This window comes from Notamacropus eugenii, chromosome 1 (assembly GCF_028372415.1).
Source record: "Notamacropus eugenii isolate mMacEug1 chromosome 1, mMacEug1.pri_v2, whole genome shotgun sequence".
Taxonomy (NCBI): Eukaryota; Metazoa; Chordata; class Mammalia; order Diprotodontia; family Macropodidae; genus Notamacropus; species Notamacropus eugenii.
The window spans coordinates 280,713,769-280,726,543 of NC_092872.1; the positions used below are offsets into that span (position 1 = coordinate 280,713,769).

General features: G+C 45.4%; 1 protein-coding gene across 1 annotated transcript; it reads right to left on the reverse strand.

Moving 5' to 3' along the window:
• Positions 1-9,109: 9,109 nt before the first annotated feature.
• On the reverse strand, positions 9,110-12,296 carry CH25H (cholesterol 25-hydroxylase). The gene has a single exon (XM_072628985.1). It carries the CDS (start codon positions 11,359-11,361, stop codon positions 10,372-10,374), a length of 990 nt encoding a protein of 329 aa, XP_072485086.1. The 5' UTR covers positions 11,362-12,296; the 3' UTR covers positions 9,110-10,371.
• Positions 12,297-12,775: the final 479 nt, after the last annotated feature.

Consider the following 12,775-nt stretch of genomic DNA (forward strand, 5'->3'; position numbering starts at 1 on the left):
TTCAAGAAAAGGCAGAATGGCCTCTGCTCAGGAATGGGACACTGGGATTCTTGTCCAGTTGTGTATGGCAGAGAGGCCGCTGAGGTCCCTGCTGGCTCTGAGCTTTTGGTGATGCCCCAAGTGTCTTTCTTGTCACAGCCCTGGAATGTAGGACAAGCTTAACTAGGATCAGAAAGGTAGCGTCTTGCTCAGGGTCACAGAGTGAGTATCACGGCCAGAATTTGACCCCAGACATCCTGACCCCAGACACTGAAATGAAATAAATGAATTAATTCATGCATTTTTAAAGGCATTTATTCAATGGTTGCCATGTGCTGAGCACTGTGCTGTCTGCTAGAGATATAAATAGAAGAAAACAGTCTCTCAAGGAACTTACACTCCCATCGGAGGAAGCAATGCATATGAGAAAGTCCAGTTGTGTGGAAGGTAGAGAACAAGCCGGAGAGAGGAATATAAGCTTCCTGAGGGCACCTCATGCCTGGCACCTATCTCATTTAGTACACAGTAGGTGCTTTAAAATGCTTTCTGAGTGACTAATTGATTGATGGATGGATTGATTGAGGGGAAAGTACTCTGTTTCTCCAGGAAGGAAAAACATTAAAGACTGAGATGATCACCCAAAGCAAAGTATGAAGGGGGAGGAGATCAGGAATACATGAGTCACATAGGTAAAGAAATTGCCTCTCTGTCCCTTAAATTTTCCCTCTGTCCCCCAGGAATTCTGGTTGGTCAATTCCATGAGGACCCCATTCTTACCACTAACTGCCCTCTTGACAGGATGAGCTGGTTGTGAAAAATCTAGCCAACAAGGTTGATTCTCAGCCTGTGAATTTGAGTGTGTAAAAATTTCCAATTTGCCTTCATAATGAGTGCAGGCTTAGGACTTCTTTCATCTACCCTGAACAATTTTTCAGGGGCAGCTCAGTGGTGCAGTAGATAAAGCACCAGTGCAGGAATCAGGAGGACCTGAGTTCAAATCTCACCTCAGACACTTGACTCACTAGCTGTGTGACCTTGAGCAAGTCACTTAACCCCAATTGCCTCATCCTGGGTCATCTCCAGTCATCCTGATGAATATCTGGTCACTGGATTCAGAAGGCTCTGGAGGAGAAGTGAGGCTGGTGACCTGCACAGCCCTCCCTCAATCAAAACAAAGTCAAGTGCAAGTCATGTCATTATTTCTCTGATGGCATGGTCTTCTTTGGCAACGAAGAATGAATACACAATTCTTCAAGACCTCACCATGTCTTCACAGAATCATTAGGAAAATGAAGAGCATTGTGGAGACAGAAGCTGGAAAACAGGGAGGCAGCTTACATAATCCATTAGCATCAGCACAGCCCTTGGAACCTCAAAGTCAGGGTCCTACGGCCTCTGACTACCAGAAATCCATGACTACCAACACAGGAGAGGGCCACTAAAGCATCCTCAAAGATGTAGCCATCACTGCTTTTTAGTGACACACCATCACAACCGGTCTACCCTTTGCCATATTCCGTATCTAGATACCTCTGGCAATTCACAACACAGACTGTCCAAGGCAAACCGATGTACACCAAAGACCAGCCAGGTCTCCAGACTCTAGTACTTTGTGTGACCAGCTACCAAAGAGTACTCAGCTCACTCTCTGCTTCCTTTGCCCCTGTTCCTACCAATATCACCTTCTCTATAAGAATGGCTAGTGTTTATATAGGATTTTAAGGTTTGCAAGGCACTTTACAAATATTCTCATCTTATCCTCCCACTGGTCTTAATTCACTATCTGCGTCACCTGGGCAAGTCATTTAACTTCCATCTTGCCTCAATTTTCTCATCAGCAGAATGGGGATAATAATAGCATTCACCTCCCAGAGTGGTTGTGAGTATCCAATGAGAAAATATGTGTAAAGTGCTTAGCCCAGTGCCTGGAATATAGGAAGTGCAATATGAAGATCTAAATATTGGCTAGTATTTTTTTTTCTAAAGCATTCTGATAGAAACAGTCCAGTCTGGTATTGTAAAAATGGAACCAATCACTCCTTGTGGCTGAATCCTCCAGCGGGCTCCCTGAAAACATGGTCAGTTTAGTTCCTGAGTATGGCCACAGACCTTCTCCTGTGGCCATGTGACTTTGGTCTCCTCTCCCACGGCTCTGAATTTCAAAGATTTTTCTTCCCATGTGAATTGAATTGAAGAGGATGAACCATAAGGCAACAACTAATCTCTCCTTTTGGGGCCATTACTATTTTATTATTATGAGGAAATTTGGTGGAAAATGAGACTGCTTTAGAGGAGGCAAGGGAATGTAACCAAAAATGTCCTTGAGCTGGAGCCAGCAGGCCTAGGTTCAAATTCTAGTCTTGTTGTTTTCTTGACACCTGAGTAACCTTGGACAACTCCCTTAGACCCTCTCAGCTTCTCCATAAAATGACAGGGCTGGAGGAGATGACCTCCAAGACCCTTTTTGGGGCCAAGCAAGTCCTGGGCTATTTTAAAAGGATAAAATTAAGGCTGACCAATTATGTAATCCATTAGCATCAGCCCAGGCCTTGGATTTCCATCAGCCTCTGATACAGAAGAGCTCTAGCTGGAAATTATAAGTGTGTCCAGAAATGATTCTGAAGAATTCCCTCCCCCAGTGATGCCTGATAGAACAGACACATTTGCTCGGGGAGCATTCCGCAACCTTGTCCATTACTCTGGAAGGATGGGTAATTAGCGATGGAGTAGGGGCAGCTCCCCTGAAGCCTCTTTAGATTCACTGACTGTGCAAAAATCATGGAGCCTTGCTCCCCAGGACAATGGGGTTCTCAAAGGATGAATGTGGAGGTCTAGCCAAATACCACATAAAAGCCAAGCTTCTCAGCAAAACAAGATCCAAGAAAATGCAAAAAAAAAAAAAAACAAAAAACTCATAATGGAAAATGCTATCCACGTCCAAAGAAAGAACTTTGCAATCTGAATGCAGATCAAGGCACCCTATTGTCACTTTTTTGTTGTTTTTTCTTTGTAGCAGTTTTTCCCTTTTGTTCTGATTCTTCTTTCCCAACATGTCTAATGTGGAAATAGGTTTAACATGATTGTGCTCATAGAGCATATATCAAACTGCTTGTTATCTTGGGGAGGGAGAAAAATTGGGAACTCAAAATTTTACAAAAATGAATATTGAAAACTATCTTTACATGTCATTGGAAATAATAAAATACTACTAAAGGCGAAAATGTGGGCCAGCCAATGAATGACCCATACCAATGGTAACTTAAGGAGGAGTCAAGGTTGATACCTAGGTTGTGTTCAGGAAGGTGTTGGTGCCCTAGAAGATAATGAGGGATTAGAAGGCAGGAGGGTTTAGAAAGAGCCCCGGATTCTGGAGTCCAAAGATCTGGTTCTGTGGCCCAGGCCAGCTTCTCATTTATCGAAGTAAGCCTTCCTTTCTGGGGGCCTCAGTTTCCCACTCTGCAGAGAGATGGAGTTTGAACCAACTGTCTCTACAAGACCCCATCGAATTTACTATGTCCTAATATAAACTCACAGCAGGAGAGTAGTTGAATCTGCCCTGACATCAAAGGCCCATGATGAGGGACCAGGGCCCTGATGAGGGGTCCAGGCTCCAATGAGGGCTCGGGTCCTTTCTCATCTCACTGTGGCTTGGCTTCCTGACCAAAGGCAGCTCCAGGGTGGCAGCACATTCAGCTTCTTCTGCCCACTCTCCTCTTAGCTCACAACAGAAGCCAAAATGATCCAGAAGCTGCTCAGCTGCCCACCAGACCCCCTCAGCCCTTCTCCTGGCCAGAAGAATAAAGCATGAGCTTATCTCCAGCAGCTGCTCCAGCTCTGGCCTCTCTTCTCCTGTCATTCATCCAGCCATCATGCATTTGTGAAGCACTGCCTGCTCTATGCCAGGCACAGTCCTAAGAGTTGAGGGTACAGAAATGAGACAGAGTCCACCCTGAAGGAGCTCACATTACATTGTGTGAGGAGAGGGGAGAGTGACCATTGACATTGCTAAAGACTCTTCATCTTTGCTAGGCACTCCCTATGTAGGATAATAAATTTCATTCTGGATCAGTGAAAGATCATTCAATCCCACACCCACATTTTACAGATAGGGAAACTGAGGCCTAGAGAATTAAGTAGCTTCTCTATTCATGTCTCACAGCTAAGAAGTTTCTGCAGCAAGATTTGAATTCAGCTCTTCTTGACTCCAAGTCTGGTGCCCTATCCACTATACTAATGGTGTCAACCTTCTGGGCCATCTCCAGTCATCTTGATGAATATCTGGTCACTGGACCCAGATGGCTCAGGAGGAGAAGTGAGGCTGGTGACCTTGTACAGCCCTCACTCACTCAAAACAAAGTCACATGCAAGTCATGTCATCACTTCTCTGATGTCATGTCTTCTTCAGTAACGAAGGACAAACACAGGTGTCAACCTCAAATAGAAACATATTAAGGATCCCAGGGCAGGGAGGTGGGGGAGGGCTCATAATGATTTGGAAAATGACATATTAACCTTACCTATGTTTTATAATATTTTCATTTATTTTATGAAGAATTTCCCAAGTGACAGGATTTCAGAGGTGGGAAGGACCTAAGCCATCAAACAAGTGTTGTAGCAGGCGGAATGCCAGCCTTAGAGTCAGGAAGACCTGAGTTTGAATCTTGCCTCAGACACATACTAGTGCAAGTCAAGTAAACCCACTTAGCCTCAGTTTCCTCATCCGTAAAATGGGGATAATAATAATAATTAATAGTACCTACCTCCCGTAAGATGGCATCACTGTAGCACTATGCCAACATCAAAGTGCCGTGTGAATGCTGGTGACAAATCATAAACAAGAATTCTTTCTATGACATCCCAACTCATGGCCCTCCAATCTTCATTTGAAAAGCTCAGGGGAGGGGGGAGCCCCAGTCGTCCTGAGGCATCCCCTTTTCCCTTTGGTTGGAAGTGACATTGCTTCCCTATAACTTGCCCCCACTGCACTTGGTTCCTGTCCTCTGGGTCCAAACAGAACAAATTTAATCCTTCCTCAGCCCTGGGACACCCTTAAAATCCTTGAAGCCTCCTAACTTAGCCTTTGCCCCTTTCTGGGTCTCCCTTGACCTTCCTCACCTTTCTCTAAAGGGACCCTTGGGGCAGAGGTCCCAACCAATGATATACTCACCTCAGAATTTGGAGGGGTGGGCAGAGGACAGATATAGGAATGGTAAGCCCTAGTGCTGGAAGATAACAGGACAAATCCAGGAGTGGGAATCTCCTAAACTACAGAGGATTCCCATGAGAGACTTAGACAGTCAATAAGTGGGACCCTTCTCCATTTTCCCAGCAGGTCTTTTGCTTAGAGGATGGGAAGAAATACTGACTTTTGAGAGTCTGTTTTTCTAAACCCTAACTAACCCTGCCCATATGTGTTGGCTGCCTCATCTGCATCCCAGCTATGAACCTGCCCTTAATTTCTTCTGAATGACTGGTTGCCCTGCTGATGCATCTTCACTTCAGATAGCCAAGGGAAAATCAGTAATGAAAATAATTTATTTCAGATATTCAGTTTGACTTCCTGTTGTAGAAACATATATATATTAGAATATAGTTTGTATATTATAGAAATGTGTTTGTGAATAAATGAAAAAAACATTATTAAATTTTCACCGTGTGCCAGGTTTTGGAGGATACAATTCCAAAACACACATAGTCTCTGCCTTGAGGGAGACTGCATTCTAAAGATATAAATATATACATATTTATATATTATATATAATATATATTATATGTACAATATTTATTATATAACATATAATATATATTGTATATTATAAATATATATGTGTGTGTATGTTTATATACACATATATACATATATACATATATATACACATATATATGAACTGGGAACCAGAGAATTTGTGAGAATGGAATCACTAGGATTGACCAGATCATTTTGAGGGATGGTATCCTTGATTTGCTTACTACTCCCAAAGTTACAGGTGAAAAGGGAAGAAGAAGAAGGGGGCAAAGAAAGAAAACTCTGGGGATACCATGACCTGGAGATGGGTAGAGAGCAGACTACTATTTCACACCATGCAGACTTAGTAATGTTGGAGGGCATAGAGAAAGCTAGGCACTGTGCAAAGGGAAATGACATGTAGGAGCAAAGAAAAGTCACTTTAGTTCACGGGCTTCACGGAGTCTGGCTGGTGCCTCCAAAGACAAGACAATCTCTTCCCCATTCCAATCGAGTATTTCCTGGGCCCTGAAGTTCATTCACAGAATCTCCATCGGAAGGAAGCTCAGAACCCATCTGGTCCAATGCAATTCTGAACAAGATTCTCCACCAATAATCATCTCTTGGGTGCCTTTACGTCAGGCACAGGGCTAGACACTGGAAATCAAAGGACAGAAATTAAACCATCCCTGTGCTCAAGGAGCCTCCATTCTATTGAATCATATGTTAGCCTATGCTCAAAGACCTCCAAAGCTGGGAGATCCATCCTTTTGGTCGGCAGATCCTGTTACTTTCTTGAGCAAGTTTCCCCTCTGGAAGACCTCACTTCCATCCAAGGTGGTCAGTACCACTCCACTTTTGCATAGGATGGAAAGAAATACACATTTATTAAGCATCTGCTATATGACAGTCACTGTGCTGGATGCTTTACAAATGTAATGAGGTAGGTGCTATTATTATTCCCATTATCTCCAGTTGAGGAAACTGAAGTAGGCAAAGGTGAAGTGACTTGACCGAGGTCACACAGCTAGGAAGTGTCTGAGGCTGGACTTGAACTCTGGACTTCCCGATTCCAGGGTCAGTATGCTATCCACTGAACCACCTAGCTGCTTCCAACTAGCATAGCCCTGAGAAATTTCTTTGTCCCTCAAGCCTAAGGGAAATCTACCTCTCTGTACCTCCCCTTGCCTCTCCTTGCCCTGGTTCTGCTTTCTGGGACCACACAGAACAAGTGTAGTCCCTCGTTCCCATGGCAGCATCTCATTAAAAGTGGCTCTCACTTTCCCATCCCACCCCACCCCCCGAAGCCCCAGTTCTCTCCCTGCTCAGAGCGCCCGGTCTCTGCAGGAGGCCCTTTGAAGTTGCTGAGCTAAAACATCCATCATCTCTTTATTCACTCACATCACACTCCCCCACATAGCGTTGCTCCTTTCTCTGCCTCCTCATCTCATTTCCTCTCCATATTCTTATGCAGTCCAACACTTGCAAGACATCCCACATCCCACCCCACCCCACCCCCGCCCATCTCACTTCGATTCTTCCTTAGATCACCTAGTCTTCCTCATAATTGACACAATCCCCTCAGCTCTTGCCTCTGCAATGCAGAACAACGCTCCAAACACATGGCCCAAGGTCTATAAAGGGCCAGCGTCCTGGGAAAGCTGGACAATGGAAACTCTGGTCAGCCTTCCAGGCCTTTTCTTTGGGCCATGCTCAGGATGCTTCTCAGCATCCAGGCTAGGTCTACACAGAGACCCGTGAGGTGCTGGTTTAGCTGAACTGTCCACTCTTAGTTTAGACATTCTGACCTCCCGAGGACCAAGCCGAGGATCTCAGGACTGGAAACTCTCAATTTTTCAGGCTGACCTGTCTTAGCTTTGGACTTTAGAATATAAGTTCCTCGGGCAGGAGCCAAGGCCACCTCTGGGGCCCTCACAGAAACCACTCCAACATTCTTAATGTCCCTAAAAACATTTATTGCTCAATGAAGATAAAGGAGTCATAGATTCAGAGGTAGGAGAGCCTCAGAGGCCAGCCTCTCTCATTTTGTAGATGAAGAAATTGAATCCCAAAGAAGAAAAGTGACTTTCTCAGAGTCACACAGCTAAAAGTGATGGAGGCAGGATTTGAACCCAGACTTTCCTGACTCCAAGCCTGGCACCCATCCACTGTGTCATGATGATTCTCAGATGAGATGATGACACTTACAGGCATATAATGGCAGAGCTAGAAGGTACCATAGTCCAACACCTTTTTTTTTACAGAGGAAGAAACTTCATTTCAGAGAACTTGAGTGACTTCTCTAAGGTCATTCAGCCAGTCAGGGGCAGAGACAGAAATCAAACCCAGATCTCCCAAACCCTGGCCCAGCATTAGACCCATATTCACTACTTCACCTTAGCACTCTGGCTGCAAGCTTTTGTGCTGAGTGTGTTTGCCTTCAGAAATGTAGAGAGAATTAGATAGATAGAGAAATGGATGGATGGATGTGTAGGTGGATGAATGGAATGAATAGACAGACAGACAGATGGATGAATGGATGGACAGATGGATGGATGGGTGGATGGGTGGATAGAATGAATAATCAGACAGACATTTAGATGATATAGATGAAATGAATAGGCAAACGTGTACATAAATACAGATATGTGATGGATTGATGGATGGATGCATGCATGCATGCATACATGCATGAATGAAATAGACAGACAGATAAGCTGTAGATAGATGAATAGATGGATGGATAGATAGACTGACACACAGTTATAGACAGACAGAGACAGAATGCTAGAGGATAGGTAGATGTTTGATAGAATAATAGGTAGATACAGATATAAAGCTCAAGTGATAAGGTTGCTAAAACAGGAAGTGAATGTTTGCATTTGAAATGTGATTTCATAAAACGATTTCAAAAGGAAAGGCACCTCAGAGGTAGTCTGATAACCCAATTCCAGCCTAGAAGGAGTTAAAAAGATGACTGACTTGTTGCACTTAAACTCTATAGCATGCATTTCAAACAGTTGTGGCCCCTTTGTTGGCAGACAGGCATCTCAGTTCTGCAGATTGCTTGTTCTTTTTTTCACATTTGGCCCAACACAAGGAATGATGTATGTGGAGGCAGAGAATCTGGGTTTGAATCCCAGCTCTGTTACCTGCCACCTGGGTGACCTGGGTAAATTAGCCTCTCTGGCCTCAGTTCCTTCCATAAGATGAAAGGGGTGAACAGGGGTCCTCTGACTAGTCCTCGGACCAGAATCCTCTGATCCTTGGAGCCCTCCCCTCCTCAGGAAGCAAGGGGACTCACCCAAGCTGAGCCCATCTTCTCTGTCTTCAAAATCAGTCCTCTTCCCTAACACTATCCTGAGTTCTGTAAAACACAGCTCCTGTAGTGCATTTAAAATGTGATTCAACGGATTATTTTTTTTTTGTTCATGAGCTTTCAGAAACACATCAGTTCTGTCAAACAAGGCATGCCTTTTCTTTTCTTCAACCCTGGTTTTCACCAGAGAATTCTTCCAAGGTCTGGCTAATGGCAGAGTTCCTGAGACCCTGAGCTCAACCAACTACTTGCCCTTCATGCTGAAGTCATCTGAGCAGCCCCTGGGAGGTGTCAGGGGTGATGGGCATTTCTGTAAAGGCATTTTCTGCTCTGCAGAAGCCTTCAGCTTTCCCCCAAAGAAAGCCTTCCCGCCCCCCTTAAGGAAAACCAAAAGCACCTCCCTCAGATCTTTTGCTGTACCCTGCCCTATGGGCAGGCATTCCACAAGGACCAGCTCAGTCCTGGCTGCCCAGGCTCTTAGCAGACTCACACAGCAGCATCCTCTCCTCACTTTTCTCCCCTTCCCTCCCTTCTATGTGCTGACATTACCAGAGTACTGAATGTCTCGGCTGCAAGGGGTCCCGAAGATCTTCTAACCCAATGCTCCTTTCTTTCACAGAGAAAGAAACTGAGGCACAGAGAGGAGAAGATATTTGCCTACATCCACACAGGATATAAGTAACAGAGTAACTCTGGGGAAAAAAATCAATGCCCCCTACTCAAGATGCTAAACATACAACACAGGGCTTGTTTTGTTTGTTTTGGTTTTGTTTTTTGAAAAAATCAGAAGCACAAATATCACATTGGGTAGTGCAGTATAAATACAGATTACAGTACAAAGGAAAGAAAAATAGAAAAATCCTCTTGGCTTTTTCACTGTCCAGCAGGAATCAGCTCCATAGGTTATAAATAGACGAATCAGATAGACGATGTACAAAATCCATCTTGGGGGGCTGCTAGCCTGGCTCAGGAACACATTTCAGCACAGGGAAAACGCTTTCTCATAGGCAAATTCATTCGTCAAGGGAGTCTCAGGGTGTCAGCCTTCGTGGAACAATCCCCAAGAAGAGATAGCAGCCCAGGATGAATGCCCATCCTCAGAGGACTGACATTCAAGGTCAAGTCTATACCATTATCTCAGCTTAGTTAGACATTGATATTTACATATAGATTCCTGTGTATTTTATATATGCATATTATATATAACTTTGCATTCTTCTTGTACAAAATAAATATGCTCAGACTGTAAAAATACATGGAATTCCATCTCTCATAGCTTCTAATTAGACAATAATCTCTCACTTAAAATAAATGCCTCTTTTTTTCACCTTGCACCCCCAAGGAGGGCTCAGTTCCAAGGGGCCGGAGATGGGGGATTTCCTGCTGGGTAGCCCAAGCTCAGAGTCCCCAGTAGCTTATCCCAGTGGGTGAAGTATGGGGCATAGTTACAATTGATCTTCCTATGGTGCATGTCATGATGGGACACTCCGCCATACCAGCCATAAGGCACTAGCCGGTGCGTGGACCAGGGAAAGTCATAGCCACAGTGGTCTTCCACAGACAGCCAGATGTTGACCACATTGAAGGTCATGGTGGTCAGCGGGTGGCAGCCGAGTAGTGTGGGGTTCAGACAGTTGAAGAAGCCCAGCGAGGAGAGCTCCCAGACGCTCAGGTACTGCGTAGCCAAGGCGAAGGGGGATGTATTCTTGTGGTGGACCTTGTGAAAGGTCTGATACAGCCAGGGGACCTTGTGGTGCAGCACATGCCACACAAAGAACTCGGCATCGAAGAGCAGAAGACACACGGTCACGTGGTAGAGGAGCTCCCAGAGTCCCGGGGCCAGCGCAGGCCAGGTCTGGGGGCCCCAGTGCCAGCGGAGGACAGTCGCAGGGAAGATAAAGACTACATGCTGATAGATGGTGTGCAGCAGGCACAGCAGAATCTGCCCTGCAGATGGGTAGAAGTTCGGATGGATCTTGTACTTTCTCAGGGCTGGGACCCTGTAGCCCACAAAGTCCAGGACCATGAAAGGGAGGCAGAAGGCCAAGTAGGTGGTACCAGAGAAGAGGACTGGGAAGAAGGGGGACTGAAGCAGCCCCTCTCTGGCCTTGATCATGTCCCAGAGAGGCTGCAGAAGGCGCACAGCAGATGTGTCCAGGGACCGGAACTCTGGCAGTTCCGAGCTGCTATTGGTTATGCTGAGACTGGCCATCGGTGGGGAAGGAAACAGCTGGTCCAAGCTGAACCGAGCTGAGCTGAACTGAGCAGCTGAGCCTGTCTGGGCTGTCTGTGAGCTAGCTCTCTTCTTTAATAAGAGCTCCTGGTCCCTCCCATCCATGATGTCACTTGTTCTCACTTTTCCTACCTCACTGCTGGAGGGTGGGAATGAGGGGGAGGCAAGGAGGAGGGAGGAGTGGGAGGACTTTTTTTTCCTAATTTTTACAAAAGCAACAGGCCTTCTGCTTGGCACATCCTCTCTGAACTCCAAGGGCCCCCTCAGGGGTTGGAAAGATGCCTGAACAAGGCATAAACAGGAACTGCTAAGCAAAGAGAAAGAAGACAAATCATATACATATGCTTACAGCCGAGATGAGATGAGAGGTGGTGATTATGAGAGAGTGAGCCTTGGAACAAGCTGGCCAACCCCTGGGATGGCATCCTCCCCAAAGAGCCTGGACTCCAGCTGGCCACGGAAGCTCACTGTCTAGCCCCAGGACTGCTGTGTGGACCCACGCTTGCCCATCATGCTTTCCAGTCACCTCCTCCTCCCTGGAGCTGGGAACACTCTGGACAGCTTGGAGAGGCAGGCAGACTGGCTACTCCAATGCTCCAATGGCCATGCTGGCCCTGCCTCCCTTGGTGCCCCTCTCCAATCCAACCTTCCCTGGAAGCAGCTCCTCTCCAATCCAGCCTTTACTCAGAGCAGCCCCTCAGCTTCACTACCAAATGAATATTCCTAAATTTTGGTCAAGGAGATGAACCTCTTCTGCAAAAGAAAAGGGGATTTTTTGACCCCTGCCTGCAAAGGAATGATGGTCAATTTGTTTGGCAAACACATGTTCTGTTTGTTTTGGGGTTTTCTTGTTGTAGTGGGCTTTTATTCTTTTTTTCTGCTTAGATTCTTTCCCAGTCCAGTACAGAGGAAAGAAACTGGAGGAGGAGTCAGGAGGTTTGGGTCTCACCTGTTCCACGGTCCAGATGGGTGACTAGGGATGAGCCAAGACAACAAATATTGATTAAGCTTCCAATATGTACCAGGCAAAGGCAAAAAAAAAAAAACGAAAACCAACTCTGCCTTAAAGATGCTTATTTGAGTAAGGGGAGGGGAGGAGAAATAGAACAACAAGTAAACAGACTGATATTTATATGATGATCTGAAGAAGAGGAGGTCACTGACCACCAAGATTTCTGGTAGGAGATACCATTTTCCTTGAAGGAAGCTAGGGATTTCATCTCTCTGGACCTCTGTTTCCCCCTATGGAACATGGGCATCAAAATCCAAACCTCAAGAGATGGTATAGTGGGTAGAGAATAGGGCAGCCTAGTGGTGCAGTGGATAGAGTGCTGAACTGCAGTCAGGAAGACTCATCTCCCAAGTCAGACATTTACTAGCTGTGCAACCCTGAATAAGTCATTTTACCCTACTTGCCTCAGTTTCTTCAATTGTAAAATGATCTCAAGAAGGAAATGGCAAATCATTCTAACATCTTTGCCAAGAAAACCTCAAACAGGGGTCACAGAGTCAGACACAA

Coding starts and splice junctions, on each gene's coding strand:
- CH25H (XM_072628985.1), bottom strand. CDS start 11,361: ATGGATGGGAGGGACCAGGAGCTCTTATTAAAGAAGAGAGCTAGCTCA.